At 39.8% G+C, this 17,501-nt stretch overlaps 1 protein-coding gene across 1 annotated transcript in view; it reads right to left on the reverse strand.

The window, feature by feature from the left end:
- The window catches only part of HSDL2 (hydroxysteroid dehydrogenase like 2), a 116,361-nt gene extending 100,976 nt beyond the window's left edge, over nucleotides 1-15,385 (reverse strand). The window contains exon 1 of the mRNA XM_053565748.1: nucleotides 15,229-15,385. Within this exon, the coding sequence (XP_053421723.1) occupies nucleotides 15,229-15,269 (41 nt within the window). The 5' untranslated portion in view covers nucleotides 15,270-15,385. The remainder of the gene's footprint in view (nucleotides 1-15,228) is intronic.
- Between the last annotated feature and the right edge of the window lie 2,116 nt (nucleotides 15,386-17,501).

Below are 17,501 nucleotides of genomic sequence, written 5' to 3' on the forward strand. Positions count from 1 at the left end.
TCTTCTCCTGTCAGTCCCATTGTCTCCCCTGAGGTGAGCCACAGAATTTAGAATCCCTCTTCCCCAAGGCAGGCCATAAAAGCCAAAACCTCTTTTCCAGAAAGCCAGCCATAAAACCAAAAATTATTCTGTGCAAAAACTGGCCATATATACATATATATATGTATACCATGGTATACTATTCAGCCATAAAAAGATGGAGTCTTGGGGTGTCGCCTGTGGCTCAGTGGGTAGGGCACCAGCCCCATATATAGAGAGTGGCAGGTTTGAACCTGGGCCTGGCCAGCTAAAACAGCAATGACAACTGTAACAACAATAAAAAAAAAAACTGGGCATTGTGGCGGGCACCTGTAGTCCCAGGAATGAGGGAGTCTCAGGAGAAAGAGGCAAGAGAATCGCTTCAGCCCAAGAGTTGGAGGTTGCTGTGAGCTGTGATGCCACAGCACTCTGTCAAGGGTGATAAAATGAGACTCTGTCTCATTACAAAAAAAAAAGAAATAGCATCAACTATACAAAATCTCCCTCAAAAGAAAAGCCCAGGACCAGAGGGCTTTATGTCAGAATTCTACCAAACCTTTGAAGAAGAATTAGTACCTATATTACTAAACCTCTTCCAAAATAGAAAAAGAAGGAATATTATCCAACACATTCTACGAAGCAAACATCACCTTGATCCCCAAACCAGGGAAAGACCCAACAAGAAAAGAAAATTATAGACCAATATCAGTAATGAGTATTGATGCTAAAATACTCAATAAGATCCTAACAAACAGAATCCAACAACACATCAAAAAAATTATACACCACGACCAAGTGGGATTTATCCCAGGGTCTCAAGGCTGGTTCAATATACATAAATCTATAAATGTAATTCAACACATAAACAAACTAAAAAATAAGGACCATATGATTCTTTCAATTGATGCAGAAAAAGCTTTTGATAATATCCAGCATCCCTTCATGATCAGAGCAGTTAAGAAAATTGGTATAGAAGGGACATTTCTTCAACTAATAGAGGCCATCTATAGCAAACCCACAGCCAATATCGTATTGAATGGAGTTAAATTGAAATCATTTCCACTTAGATCAGGAACCAGGCAAGGTTGCCTATTGTCTCCATTGCTCTTTAACATTATAATGGAAGTTTTAGCTATTGCAATTAGGGAAGAAAAGGCAATCAAGGGTATCCACATAGGGTCAGAAGAAATCAAACGTTCACTCTTCGCAGATGATATGATCGTATATCTGGAAAACACTAGGAATTCTACTACAAAATTTTTGGAAGTCATCAAGGAATACAGCAATGTCTCAGGCTACAAAATCAACACCCATAAATCTGTAGCCTTTATATACACCAACAATAACCAGGCTGAAAAAACAGTCAAGGACTCTATTCCTTTCACGGTAGTGCCAAAGAAGATGAAATATTTGGGAGTATACCTAACAAAGGATGTGAAAGATCTCTACAAAGAGAACTATGAAACTTTAAGAAAAGAAATAGCTGAAGATGTTAACAGATGGAAAAACATACCATGCTCATGGCTGGGAAGAATCAACATGGTTAAAAAATCCATACTACCCAAAGCAATATATAATTTTAATGCAATTCCTATTAAAGCTCCATTGTCATATTTAAAAGATCATGAAAAAATAATACTTCGTTTTATATGGAATCAGAAAAAACCTTGAATAGCCAAAATACTACTCAGCAATAAAAACAAAGCAGGAGGAATCATGCTACCAGACCTGAGACTGTACTATAAATTGATAGTGATCAAAACAGCATGGTACTGGCACAAAAGCAGAGAAGTAGATGTCTGGAACAGAATAGAGAACCAAGAAGATGAATCCAGCTACTTACCATTATTTGATCTTTGACAAGCCAATTAAAAACATCCAGTGGGGAAAAGATTCCCTATTTAACAAATGGTGCTGGGTAAACTGGCTGGCAACCTGTAGAAGATTGAAACTGGACCCACACCTTTCACCATTAACTAAGATAGACTCTCACTGGATAAAAGATTTAAACATAAGACATGAAACTATAAAAATACTTGAAGAAAGTGCAGGGAAAACTCTTGAAGGAATCGGCCTGGGTGAATATTTTATGAGGAGGACTCCCCAGGCAATTGAAGCAGTATCAAAAATACACTACTGGGACCTGATCAAACTAAAAACCTTCTGCACAGCCAAGAACATTGTAAGTAAAACAAGCAGACAGCCCTCAGAATGGGAGAAAATATTTGCAGGTTTACCTCCAATAAAGGTCTAATAACCAGAATCCACAGAGAACTCAAATGTATTAGCAAGAAAAGAACACGTGACCCCATCTCAGGGTGGGCAAGGGACTTGAAGAGAAACTTTTCTAAAGAAGACAGGCACACAATCTACAAACACATGAAAAAAAGCTCATCATCCTTAATCATCAGAGAAATGCAAATCAAAACAACTTTGAGATATCACCTAACCTCAGTAAGAGTAGCCCACATAACAAAATCCCAAAACCAGAGATGTTGGCGTGGATGTGGAGAAAAGGGCACACTTCTACACTGCTGGTGGGAATGCACACTAATATGTTCCTTCTGGAAGGATGTTTGGAGAATACTTAGAGACCTAAAAATAGACCTGCCATTCGATCCTGTAATTCCTTTACTAGGTTTATACCCAGAAGACCAAAAGTCACAATATAACAAAGATATCTGTACCAGAATGTTTATTGCAGCCCAATTCATAATTACTAAGTCATGGAAGAAGCCCAAGTGTCCATCGACCCATGAATGGACTAGCAAATTGTGGTACATGTATACCATGGAATATTATGCAGCCTTAAAGAAAGATGGAGACTTTACCTCTTTCATGTTTACATGGATGGAGCTGGAACATATTCTTCTTAGCAAAGTATCTCAGGAATGGAAGAAAAAGTATCCAATGTATTCAGCTCTACCATGAAGCTAAATTATAGCTTTCACATGAAGGCTATAACCCAACTATAGCACAAGACTATGAGGAAAGGGTCAAGGAAGGAGAAGGAAGGAGGGAGGTTTTGGTGGAGGGAGGGTGATGGGTGGGGCCACATCTATGGTGCATCTTAGAATGGGTACAGGCAAAACTTACTAAAGGCAGAATACAAATGTCTACATACAATAACTAAGAAAATGCCACGAAGGCTATGTTGAACAGTTTGATGAGAATATTTCAGATTGTGTATGAAACCTGTACATTGTACCCCTTGATTGCACTAATGTACACAGCTATGATTTAACAATAAAAAAAAAAGATGGAAACTTTACATTTTTTGTATTAACTTGGATGGAGTTGAAGAACATTCTTCTTAGTTAAGTATTACAATAATGAAAAAGCAAGTATCCAACATATGTAATACTAATATGAACCAATAGATAAATAACTATATGCCCATAGGAGAAAAAAACACAATTAAATTCAAGAGGGGGAGAGGGAAAGAGGGGCAGGGAAAAGGGGATAGAGGGATTGGTAACCTCTCACCTGATGGGCAACTTGAACTTTACCTAACAAATACGAACAATATAACCTAATCATTTATACCTTCATATTAATCTCAAATTTTAAAAAATTTGCCATAAAGAAATTATCTGGCCAGGCAAGGTGTTTTCATGCCTGTAATCCTAGCACTCCAGGAGGCCAAGGAGGGTGGACTGCTTGAGTTCCAAGAGTTCGAGACCAGCCTGAGCAAGACTGAGACTCCCATCTCTACTAAAAATAGAAAAATTAGCCAAGTGTTGTGGCAGGCGCCTGTAGTCCCAGCTACTCGGGAGGCTGAGGCAAGAGAATCGCTTGAACTCAAGAGTATGAGGTTGCTGTGAGCTATGATGATGCCACAGCACTCTATCCAGGGCAGTAGCATGAGGCTGTCTCAAAAAAAAAAAGAGAAAAGAAAAAGAAATTATCTAACCTACTTTGTTAGACTGTGTAAGACCTCCATTCAAAAGAGGCACTGCCCCACACTTTGAAGGAAAGCATGCCCAGAGAGGCAAAGATAGACAGGACTTGCTGGGTCTCCCCATTAGGTCTATTAGCATTAGATCATACCCTTTTTGTCCAATATTATTTCTATACAACTGTCTAGACTTTACTGAACTTTAGAATAAAAAGGGACAATTTTCCCTGTACCATTAGGTCTGCATTCTGAAGGCTCCTATATATACATGGTAAACAAATTTGTAAGCCTTTTCTCCTATTAGTCTGTCTACCTCATGTCAGTGATTTTCAGTGAACCATTAGGGGACTGAGGGCTTGGTCCCTCTAACAACAACAGCAAATACACATTCTTTCAAGTGCACACAGAACATCCTCCAGGATAGATCACATGTTAGAGCACAAAACAAGGTGTAAAAAATTCAAGAAGATAGTATTGGAATCATATCAAATATCTTTTCCAAACACAATGATATGAAACTAGAAATTAGTAACAGGAAGGAATTTGGAAAATGCACAAATACGTGGAAATTAAACAACATACTCCTAAATGAACCAAGGAAGAAATCAAAAGGGAAATAAAAAAAATATCTTGAGACAGATGAAAATGGAAACACAACATGCCAAAACTTATGAGTGTTAGGTTGGCCAGGCTAACTCCATCTTAGATCTGGAAAGAAAAAAAAAACTTTCTGTGAGACTCTGTTACAGATGGTCATAACTCAGATGAGAGAGACATGCCACAGGCTGGTCACTTGCTTCCTGACACTGGTCCAGTTAGAAACTTATTATGCTTATATGCTTATACTTGGAAGCCTCTGACATCTTGATAAGAAAAGTCAGCCCGGAAAGACCTAATAATGAGCTGCATGTCCTTGGCCCTCCCATAAGAAAGACTTGTCTGTAAGCCAGCTGCTTTTCAGCCTGCCATAAAAAGAATTGCCTCCCTCCCTAATCTCCTTTTGATCTTAGCCCACTTGCACCCAAGTGTCAACATAAACATAAAGGCCTTTGTTACACTTTGGTCTTGAGTGTTTTGTTCTCTCCTTTCTGTTTTTAACTTATCAATGAGTTGCGGCAAAAGGAGTTCCAGGAAGTTTATAGATATATACAAAGGAAATGAAGTTAGCCTATCAAAGAGGTATCCCTACTCCCTTGTTCACTGCAGCATTATTCACAATAGTCAAGATGTGGGATCAACCTAAGTGTCATCAGTGGATGAGGGGATGGAGAAAATGTGGGATATATATATATATATACACACATGTACATATAAGGTACATGTAAGGTTAGCCTTAAAAATGAAGGAAATCCTTTTATTTGTGACAAAGATGAACCTGGAAGGCGTTACGCTAAGTAAGCCAGAAACAGAAAGGCAAATATTGCATGATCTCACTTCTATGTGAAATCTAAAAAAGTCAAACACAGGCAGAGAGAAGCCAGGGGACGGGGTGGGAGAATGGGGAGATATTGGTTAAAGGGTACAAAGTTTCAGTTAGACAAACTCTGGAAATCTAATACCTCATTTTATTGAGCTTCACTTTATGGTGCTTTACTGTGTTTTTTATAAATTGAAGATTTATGACAAGCTTATGTCAAGCAAGTCAACTGATGTCATTTTTCTAATAGTATGTGCTCACTTTATGTGACTCTATCACATTTTGGTAATTGTCACAATATTTCAAACTCATTATTATTATATTTATTAAGCTAAATATAATAAAGTGACTTTTTTATGTTACTATTATAATTATTTTTGGGCATCATAAACCATGCGCATATAAGATGGTGATGAGGGTGGCGCCTGTAGCTCAAGCTGCTAAGGTGCCAGCCACATACACCAGAACTGGCAGGTTTGAATCCGGCCGGGGCCTGCCAAACAATGACAACTACAACCAAAAAAAGCCAGGTATTGTGGTGGGTGCCTGTAGTCCCAGCTACTCAGGAGGCTGAGGCAAGAGAATTGCTTAAGCCCAAGAGTTGGAGGTTGCTGTGAGCTGTGACGCTACGGCATTCTACCCAGGGCGATAGCTTGAGGCTCTGTCTCAAAAAAAAAAGAAAAAACATTAATTGATGAACATGGTGAGTGTTCTGTTTCACTGGCCATTACCCCATCTCTCTCTCTTAGGCTCCCTATTCCCTGAGACACAACAATTAATAACCCTAAAATGGCCTGTAAGTATTCAAGTGAAAGGAAGAGTTGCATGTCTCTGACTATGAATCAAAAGTTAGAAATGATTAAGCTTAGTAAGGAAGACACATTGAAAAGTGTTAGGCCTCTTGTGCCAGTTAGCCAAGTTGTGAATGCAAAGAAGTTCATAAAAGAAGTTAAACATGCTACTCCAGTGAACACCCAAATGATAAGAAAGCAAAACAGGGTCAGGGATAGTGGCTCATGCCTGTAATCCTTAGCACTCTGGTAGGCTGAGGCTGGCAGATTGCTTGAGCTCAGGAGTTTGAGACCAGCCTGAGCAGGAGAGACTTAAATGGGGCAGGAATAGTCCACTTAACAAATGATGCTGGGACAACTGTATATTCACATGGATATTCCTATTCACAGGATGTTCTTATTCACAAAAGAATGGTATTGGTCCCCCCCCCCCAGATCTTATCAAAACACTAAAAAATGGGCCCTAAGCAAAAGACAGACCCTATATCTACAATATACATATATATATATATATATAGAAAAATTAGGCCAGGTGCGGTAGCTCATACCTGCAATCCTAGCACTCTGAGCGGCCAAGGTGAGTGGATTGCTTGAGCTCTAAGTTCAAGACCAGCCTGAGCAAGACAAAGACCTGGTCTCTACTAAAAATAGAAAAACTAGCCTGGTACCTAATAGTCCCAGCTACTTGGGAGGCTAAGGCAAGAGAATTGCTTGAGCCCAAGAGTCTGAGGTTGCTGTGAGCTAAAAATTATCGAGGAAGCATGGTGTCATACACCTGCCTGTAGTCCTAGCTGCTAGGGAGACTGAGGCAGGAGAATCACTTAACTCCAGGAGTTTGAAGATGCAGTGAGGTATGATGAGGCCACTGCACTCTAGCTATGGTGACAAAATAAGACTCTGCCTCAAAACAAACAAACAGGCGGCGCCTGTGGCTCAGTGAGTAGGGCGCCGGCCCCATATGCCGAGGGTGACGGGTTCAAACCCAGCCCCGGCCAAACTAACAAAAAAATTAGCTGGGCGTTGTGGCGGACGCCTGTAGTCCCAGCTGCTCAGGAGGCTGAGTTAAGAGAATCGCGTAAGCCCAAGAGTTAGAGGTTGCTGTGAGCCGTGTGACGCCACGGCACTCTACCCGAGGGCGGTACAGTGAGACTCTGTCTCTACAAAAAAAAACAACAAACAAACAAAAGATCAAATGGATCAAAGACCTAAATGTAAAAGCTAAAACTATAAAGCTCTTGGAAGAACACATATGAATAAGTGTTTATTACCTTGGATTTGACAATGGATTCTTAGAGATCTGACACCAAAAGAACAAAGAATAAAAGGAAGAAAAGATACATCAGACATCATCAGAATTAACTTTTATGTATCACAGGACACTATTGAGAAAGTGAAAAGACAATCTGTAGAAGGAGAGAAAATATTTGTAAAACATGTATCTGATGAGGCTCAAGTATCCAGTATATGTTAAAGAACTCTTACAACACAACAATGGCAAGATTAACAACTCCATTAAAAGTGAGCAAAGGATCTGAACAGACATTTTTCTAAACAAGATATATAAGTAGAGCCGGGTGCATGGTGGCTGACACCTGTACTCCCAGCACTTTGGGAGACCAAGTGGGAGGATCACTGGAGACCAGGAGGACCATAACAGCCTAAACAACATCGCTACAAAAAAGTTTTTAAAAATCAGCCAGGCTTGGTGGCACATGCATATAGTCCTAGAGCTCTGGAGGCTGAGGCAGGAAGATTGCTTGAGCCCAGGAGTTGGAGGCTGTAGTGATCTGTGGTCATGCCACTGCACTCGAGCTTTGGTGACAAAGCAGGACTCTATCTCTTTTTTTTTTTTTTTTTAATTTCAGCTTGCTTGTTCATTCTTCTTCATTTGAAGTACTCTTTTTTGTTGTTCATTTTCTTCTTCCTCTGGCGATGTTTTTGATGTTAGTAGAGACGGGGTCTTATTCTGGCTCACTGCTGTTCATACTGAGCTCAGGCAATCCACTCGCCTCAGCCTCCCACAGTGCTGGGACTACAGGTGTGAGCCACCACGCCCGGCAGGACTCTATCTCTTAAAAGCAAATATATATGTGTGTGTGTGTGTGTGTGTGTGTGTGTGTGTGTGTGTGTGTGTGGCCAACAAGCATGTGGAAAGATGCTCAACAGTATTATTTATCAGGGAAATACAAATCAAAACCACAATGAGATATTACTGTAAATCCACTAGGATAGCTATAAACAAAAAGATGGAAAATAACAAGTGTGGGTAAGGATGTAGAAAAGTTGGAACTCTCATACATTGCAATGGTGCAGCAGTTTTGAAAACAGTCTGGTAGTCTCTCAGGTTAAACATAGTTACCGGCTACAGGATATCACAGGCCAAAGAGCAATCCCTCTTCAAAGTATGCATCCAGGAGAAATAAAAGCATTTGTTTAGAATAACCACCAGGTGGCACTGTTACTTTAAAAGTCAAAATTTTACAATCTTGCAAAATGTTAATTTAATAACATTAGGATATACTATTTTAATTAATTTGATTAAGGAAAATATAACCAAAGTTCTCTATTGGACTCTCATAAAAGAAAAATAAGAGGTGGTATACACATTTTTAATTTCTTAAATAAATAATACTTGGTATCATTGAAACAGGATGTGATACTCTAATTCATTTTATATTTTTAATACTTTCAAAGGTATAAAATGGTCAAAGTTATATTCAATTGTTTGTGACCTCTAAAATCTACTAAATTTAATTCTCCAGTATTAAAAAGTAATTTTCAAGTGTATAAGAGATTGTAAACACCTTCACTAACTTGAAACATTAAAGACAATGTTGAAACACTGTAAGTTATCAAGCAAGGACTCTCTTAAGCCTAAGCTTGCATAATAATTTATTCTTCTAAATTGTGTAATTAAGTAACATCCAAATTTGTAGACCACAACCCACACAAAGAAATAAATTTTTTAATCCAGACCAGTACAAACATGGTTTTCAACTCTATTTTATTTGAATTTGAATGTTTTGTTTTTTAAAAAAGTTGGTCATAACTTACTGGATAAATTTGATGACTCATTGGATCATAACTTACTATTTGAAAAACACTGCTTTAGTAGTGTTATAATTTCAGCTTGCTTTTTAAGGTATTTTAGGCTTATCCCGTCAAATATAAAACTTCAAATTAATGGTCTGAGGCCAGCAAAATAATGTAACCAAGAGCAGACGCTTTCAGTGGTTTTGGGAGAGTCAGGAATCGCTTGAAAATTTCTATTTCCTTCACCCACAAGATAGCTCACCCTCAGTATCACTTTCTGAGAAATCCCTAGGGTTTTGAGGGTGTGGCGGTTGCTTTTGATAACCAAAGTTTCCCAAAGGACACCTAGCTGTGCTTTTCTAGCTCCATGAATAATTGCCAGCTATTATTTAATTAGTAACTGTGGGATATTAATCTCATCATTATATTTTAATGTCTCTATTTTTCTGATGATACATGATTCCAACAAGCTAGAGAACATGAAAATTTCCCTTTAATATCACCCTTCAAAGATAACTATTATTAACAGTTTGAAATGTATCCTTTAAGACTTTGAAATGTTTACATTAATTTTCATACTGTTTAGAGCATAGGGGAGATAATATACACTATATTGTTTTAAACCTGTTTTTGGTTTATGTGGTATATCATAGACATTTTTCCAAGTTTACATCTAAAATTCTACCTTAACTTTTTATTCAATTTTATTTATTTATTTATTTTGAGACAAGAGTTTCGCTTTGTTGCCCTTGGTAGAGTGCCATGGCATCAAAGTTCACAGCAATCTCAAACTCTTGGGCTCAAGTGATTCTCTTACCTTAGCCTCCCAAATATCTGGGACTACAGGCCCCTGCCACAACACCTGGCTATTTTTAGAGATGAGGTCTCGCTCTGGCTCAGGTGTGAGCTCAGGCAATCCATCCACCTTGGCCTCCCAGAGTGCTAGAATTATAGGCGTGAGCCACCGCACCTAGATACCTTTTTTTTTTTTTTGAGACAGAGCCTCAAGCTGTCGCCATGGGTAGAATGCCATGGTGTCATGGCTCACACCAATCTGAAACTCCTGGGCTTAAGGGATTCTCCTGCCTCCACCTCCCAAGTAGCTGGGACTACAGGCACCCGCCATGCCTGGATATTTTTTGGTTGCTGCTGTCATTGTTGTTTGGCAGGCCTGGGCTGGATTCGAACCCGCCAGCTCAGGTGTATGTGGCTGGTGCCTTAGCCACTTGAGCCACAGGCACTGAGCCCTGGCAACCTTTTTTTTAAAAGTACGTGTATAGTTTTCTTTTATATGAATATATTCTAAATTAATGTTTGTAGTAGACATTTATTTTTCTTCAGATAGGTCTTGCTCTGTTGTCAAGGCTGGACTTTCTTGGCCTCAAGGGATCTTCCTGCCTCAGCCTCATAGGTAGCTGGAACTATAATTGTGCCACCAATCCCAGCTCTTGTGACAGACACTTAATAGTATCAAATTTGTCTCTATTATAAATAGTATTTGCAATAAAAGCCTTTGTGCATACATCATTGCTCGCTGGTCATATTTCCCTAGAATACATTTCGAGAAGTGAGACTGTTTGCTCAGTGGAACTGTACACTTAATACCCTTTAGCAAGGTTGTGTTAATTTATACCAGGATTTCTCAACCTTGGCACTACTGACATTTTGGGGCAAATAATCCTTTGTTGTGGGAGGTTGTTGTGTGCATGATAGTACGTTTAGCAGCATTCCTGGCCTGCTCCCTTCCAGTTTTGTTTATTGTTATGTAATATTCCTAACATAAATGCTACCACCATAACCATATTCAAGTGTATATAGTTCAGCAGCATTAAGTACACTGACACTCTTATAGAGTCATCACCCCATCCACCTCCAGCCCTTCCAGTATTTTTTTTTTTTTTTGCAGTTTTTATTTTTATTTTTGTTTTTTTTTGTGGTTTTTGGCCGGGGCTGGGTTTGAACCCACCACCTCCAGCATATGGGACCAGCGCCCTACCCCTTTGAGCCACAGGCACCGCCCTGCCCTTCCAGTTTTAGCAACCAAAAATAACTCCAGAAATCAACAAATGTCTCTTGGAGGGCAAAATTTCCCTGGGTATTTATACTTTCACAGAAGGAAATAAGAAATCAAAAATGTCCATGTCTTTTTTTTTTTTTTTTAAGGAAGTCTGAGAAAATGCAACAGATTAAAAAAGAAATGACAGGCTCAGTGCCTATAGCTCAGGAACTAGGATGCCAGCTACATACACTGGAGCTGGCGGGTTCAAATACAGCCCGGGCCAGCCAAACAACAATGACAACTGCAACCAAAAAATACCTGGGCATTGTGGCGGGCGCCTGTAGTCCCAGCTATTTGGGAGGCTTAGGCAAGAGAATCGCTTAAGCCCCAGAGTTGGAGGTTGCTGTGAGCTGTGACGCCAAGGCACTCTACCGAGGGCAACATAGTGGGACTCTGTCTCAAAAAAAAAAATGACAATGAAATGCCTGTTTCCTGTATAGGAAAAAAAAAAAAAAGGCTATACAGAACCCAATTGGCATGACTGACAAATTTGATTAGTCACTGCATACTATTGTATCAATAATAAATTCCCTGATTTGGGTGCCTGTGGCTCAAAGGGGGTAGGGTGCCAGCCCCATATATCGGAGGTGGCAGTTTCAAAACCCGGCCCTAGCAAAAAACAACAACAACAACAACAAACTGCAAATAAATAAATAAATTCCCTGATTTGACAATTGTACTATGTTATAAGAGAATGCCTATGGTCTTAGTATGAACAGGCAGAGGGAAAGGAGTATGCACCTACTCTCAAATGGGTGAGGACAAAGTGTGTATGTGCACAGACATGTGTATATGTGTGTGCATATTCTATAGAGAGAGGATGCCAAAACAAATTTGGGGAAATTCTGAAAAATTTGCTTGCTTCTCTGGGCACAGTGGCTCATACCTATAATCTTAGCACTCTGGGAGGCCTAGGTGGGTAGACTGCTTGAGCTCAGGAGTTAGAGACTAGGCTGAGCAAGAGTGAGACCTCATCTCTGCTAAAAAATAGAAAAACTAGGCAAGAGGATCGTTTGAGCCCTAGAGTTTGAGATTGCTATGAGCTATGATGACGCCACAGCACTCTACCCAGGGCAACAGGGTAAAACTATCTCAAAAAAAAAAAAAGTTGGTCATTTGGAGTAAAGGTATAGGAGAGTTCCTTGTATTTTCTTGGAACTTCTCTGCTAGCTTAAAATTAATTCAAAGTACATTTTGTTTGTTTGCTGTTTCTTGTTTAAGTGAATGAGAATTCTTATAGCTGAGACAATTGCTTACCTGCCCATCCTCTTCAAACTCCTAGTTCCTTGCTAATTTCGTTTAACCATGCTTCAGAAAAGGTAACCATAACTGCAGTTTAGGGTAAAATCTTGGTAAGTTTAGGTCAGTGGTCCACAAATCTTAGGGTGCACTAGACTAATGGAACCAACCCCCAGAGTTTCTAATTCATTAGGTCTGGGCAGTGGAACAAACCAACCTGTAGTTCCATAAGCTCCCAGGTGATGGCAGCGCCACAGGGTGGGATGCCACGGTAGTTCTCAACTTTATTTGCATGTTAGAACGATGTAGGGGACCTTTAAAAATGCTGATATCTCCGTCATATTCCTAAGGATCCTAAGGAAATTGGTATGTGTGGTAGGCACAAGAAATAGTATTAAAACTCTTTCAGTTCTAATATGCACCCAAGGTTGAGGATCAGTAACCTTAGCCAATATAGTCCCATTTCCCTTGCCAACGTCTTGTTTACAAGTGGGCACATGACTGGGTGTAGAGGCTAACACTTGTAATCCCAGCCTTTGGGAGGTTGAGGTGGGAGGGTTGCTTAAGGCCAGGAATTTGAGACTAGCCTGGAAAACAAAGCAAGACCCTGTCTCCACAAAAATTTAAAAAATAGCTGGACATAGTGGTTTGCACCTGTAGTCGTCCTAGCTATTCCAGAGGCCGAGGCAGGAGGATCCCTTGAGCCCAGGAGTTGGAGACTGCAGTGAGCTATGGCAGTGAGCTCTGATTGCACCACTGCACTCTAGCCTGGATGACACAGCCAGACATTGTCTCTTAAAAAAAAAGTGGGCACGAGATCCAGTTGTGGCAAATGCGGAGAGGTCTTCTGGGAAAGGTTTCCTCACTTTAAAAGAGAGGTTACAGAATTGATTGCTGATTTTCTTCTAGATGTTATTTCTGGATGTGTTGCTTAGAACAACTGCATCTATCTTGCAACCATAGGGGAACTAGGCTTCCCCTTTTGCCCAGCTCCTCCAGAGGTGAACTTTCTCCTATAATGTATGCAAAGGAAAGGCTGGGGTTGGGGGCAGTTGTCTCAGAACCCTGCTAAGTCTTCCACCTAGCTTTCTGACATTCCCCCTGCTCCAAGGTACACTGTGGGTTTTTCTCCATTTGCAGCTTGACATCTCCTGGATAACTCCTCCTTTGCATGAGCACAGGTAGTGGCGTGGCTATGTGGATCATGCTATATTTCACCTTTTTTGCTCTGTTGCCTTACTTACTATACCATCCCCACAAACTCTTTGCCAAAGAGTTAAGGCTTATTTGAGAGAATTAATTATCTAAGAAAAAAAAATCTTAACTTTACATGACTGCTATGTCATTACTCCTTCTCCACTTCCCGCTAACAGTACCTCTCTATTATTAGAGGTGGCAAAACATCCAGTGAAAACACTGTGTCTCCCAGACATAACCACATGCTGGAAGGAAAGCTAACAAGAGATAAGTGGAAGAGGGTAAGAAGAATTTCTGTGAGAGCTTCTTAACTGAGCTTTAGTAAGATATACAACTATTATGTACTTATAATAATTAAAAATTCAAAAGAGCTCCCAGCCATTTTGTGATCTTATGAGTGAAAGCCATACACCCCCACAGTGGAACCAAAACAAGTCTGAGTTTCCAGTGCCACACCAGCCCTGAAATTCCCACTTCTGGAATTCTTTTACATGAAAAATGGATGTGTATCTAGTTTATCTACTGACTTTGCGTTTTCTATTATATATAGCCAGACGTAACTCTTAAATGATACTCCCCGTCTCAAGACAAAACATCAAAAGAATATAAACCATAGCAATGGTCTTGAGCATACCCAAATCCCTTCTCTTCATATCTTCTTTTTTCTCTGCCAGTATCTCCTTTGTTCAAACTTCCTTCTTTAAAACTGCTTTTGATAGCTCCCCTCCTCTTTCAGGACCAGCCCAGGGCTCCACTCACAGGGTTTGTTCTTACACCAGGATCCATCCTCCTTTCCCAATAATTCAGTTTTCCAAGTCTGAATTATTTATTCTATTTAGAATAGGACTTTAGCAAGAAAGTGCAGGGTGAATGTGGGTAGTTCAAGTTTAGTTCCCTTGGAGATATTTATACCTAATTCTTCTTGGTGTCCAGTAAGTAACTATTATGCCAAACACACCCACATCTCCCGAAGGCAGGCATTAATTCTGAGGCACAGCGCTGTACTGAGAGTACATGTTCTCATGTTCTCTTTCCATGCTGAGAAAGAGAAACATTTGACTCTTCTATAATCAACAGAGCTTCACCCCTACTCTCTATAAAGATAGCATTTATTTTGGAAAACAATGTAAGTTATTTTTTATCTCCTAGCTTACAGACCATGCCTAATCAGACAGTAAAAGAAAAAAAGACGTTTGAAACTAGCTTAGAATCATCGGGCCCCACAATCCAGCTATCTCTTACTGGCTACTGCTTTGCTACACAAACACCAAGCTTTGGAAATACCCTATGTCTGTACTCTGTGCCAATTACATTTTTGTAGGTGTCATCCTCCTACTACCTTCTACTAAATTAAATTCTTGATTAAAGTCTCATACTCCCACTGCTCCAGTGGAAGAGAGGCAATGTAAAGACTTACATCCTCTGAAACAAGTAATCCTCCACCCCCACGGGGGTGGCGTGGGAAGGAGGTTTGCTCTTCCAGTTACATAAATAACATATTCTCAGGAAGAAGCTTTCCAGATTGTTTTTTTTTTTTTTTTAATTTTTGTTGTGTTTTTTTTTTTCTGCTACTGACCTTTTGCTTGTTTGCCTGCTCAAGGTTGGACATCTGTCCATGCCCTGTGGGATCCTCTGCAGTTAAACATTCTTCAGATTCATATTCAGAAGGGAGTACAGTGGCTTTATCCAATTGTTTGACGTCCCAGGAACTTCCCCACTGACCTTGGAGACTGTGATCTGCTTCTTGCAGTGGGCTATTATTTCAAATAAAGGTAAACCAGGAGAAAGAAAATAGACACACTCTAACCAAGCTATCTGGCTCCTTGTTAAACAGATATGTCAGAAGGTTTAGAGGAGAGGTTTGAATTGGTGGCCCAAGTGAAGGCTTTGTTCCAGAGGCAAATAAAATTGATATTTCCTATTAGTGGTATGGTCTCAAGTGCCTGAAAAGTAACTATTTTGTCCTATATGAGAACAATTATAATATTATGGGCATCTATAATATTTACCGGCTTCATATATAAGCCAAGGCAGGAAAAGCAAATCAAGCACAGTAGGCTAACTTTAGGTCGGGGAGGAAGAGTTACATATAACAGGTTAAATAGAAAAGAGAAGAAAAAAAAAGGAAAAGAAGGGAGTTGTCCCTTTTACTCTGCTATTTTATTCATAGTTATTCATTTTACCTCCACTTCTTTAAAAAGAAATGATTTGCAAATCACAAATTAGTGAACTAGTTAGGGGTAGGTAAGTTAGAGGAGAATCAGGTTAAGGACTGGTGCAAGGACAGGAATTGTGGCTGCTTGAGAAGAGTGAAAATATTGTAATAAAACTTCCATGGCCTGGCGCCTGTAGCTCAGCAGCTAGGGTGCCACCACATACACCCAGGTTGGCAGGTTCCAATCTGTCCTGGGTCTGCAAAACAACAATGACAACTACAACAAAAAAATAGCCAGGTGTTGTGGTGGGCACCTGTAGTCCTAGCTATGTGGGAGGCTAAGGCAAGAGAATCGCTTAAGCCCAAGGGTTTGAGGTTGCTGCGAGCTGTGACGCCATGGCACTCTACCCAGGGTGCCATAGTGAGACTTTGTCTCAAAAAAAGAAACCCAAGGGCGGTGCCTGTGGCTCAGTGGATAGGGCGCCGGCTCCATATACCAAGAGTTCAAACCCAGCCCCGGCCAAACTGCAACAACAAAAAAAATAGCCGGGCATTGTGTCAGGCACCTGTGGTCCCAGCTACTCGGGAGGCTGAGGCAAGAGGATTGCTTGAGTCCAGGAGTTTGAAGTTGCTTGTGAGCTCTCACGCCACAGTACTCTGGCCTAGGCAGCAGGAGAGTGAGACTCTGTCTCAAAAAAAAAAAAAAAAAAAAAAAAATCAAAAAACTTCCATGGAAGATGGCAGCTTAGGAAAATGCAAAAAAAAAAAAAAAAAAGCATATTATAGTGTCATAAAGTAAGAAAGTGCTCAAAAGACAAAACCAAAACCCCTACATTAATCGGGGTATGTCAAAGGAATACCTAAATCAACTAAAAGAGCTAGCTCCCAATGGCCTAAGATGGAAAACTTTGGTCAAAAATAAAGTAGTATTGGAGTATAATGAAAGTATAAAATAAATATTCATGAGCCCATACTGATATAATAATATGGTCAAATATATAAATAAATGGGTGAGAAATGATAAATCACTTGTACGGAAGAATTCTAAATTATTTAGGTAAATAATGACCACTCAAGGACATAGGGCATAACTCCCCAGTCCTTAAGTGTGGGCTATGCAAAATGACTTCTTTCCAAAGAGTACAATAGGGAAAGGAGAGGAGAAATAACTTTACAGTGAAGAAAACTGCTAAACACTACCTCAGTCAGGTGATCAAGGTCAACATCAACCATGATGAGTCATTTTGATAATATGTACCCTTGATATGACGTGTTGAAAATGGTACTTTTTCTCTGTAGTCTTTCTCCCAAAAACCTATAGCCCTAGTTTAATTATGAGAAAACCAGATTCCAGTTAAAGGGCCTTTTACAAAATACCTGAGCAGTACACCTTTATATCAAAAACAAAGTCTAAGAAACTTGTCAATGGAAAAGAACCCAAATCGTAAAATAATGTAAAGAGTTTTATTCCAAGCCAGATATGTGCGACCATGGTCCAGAAAGCCACATCCAAGAAGCCTTGAGCAAGAGGTCTCACTGTGGTTGGATTACAGTTTGGTTTTATAACTTTTGGAGAGACAGGAATTACTGGTAAAGTCACATATCAATACCTGAAGGTTACCTTGGTTTGGTTTGAAAAGGCAGGACAGGACATCTCAAAGTGTAGCATCACAGGTTATAGATGGTTTTAAATT

Source organism: Nycticebus coucang, chromosome 2 (genome assembly GCF_027406575.1).
Source record: "Nycticebus coucang isolate mNycCou1 chromosome 2, mNycCou1.pri, whole genome shotgun sequence".
Classification (NCBI taxonomy): Eukaryota; Metazoa; Chordata; class Mammalia; order Primates; family Lorisidae; genus Nycticebus; species Nycticebus coucang.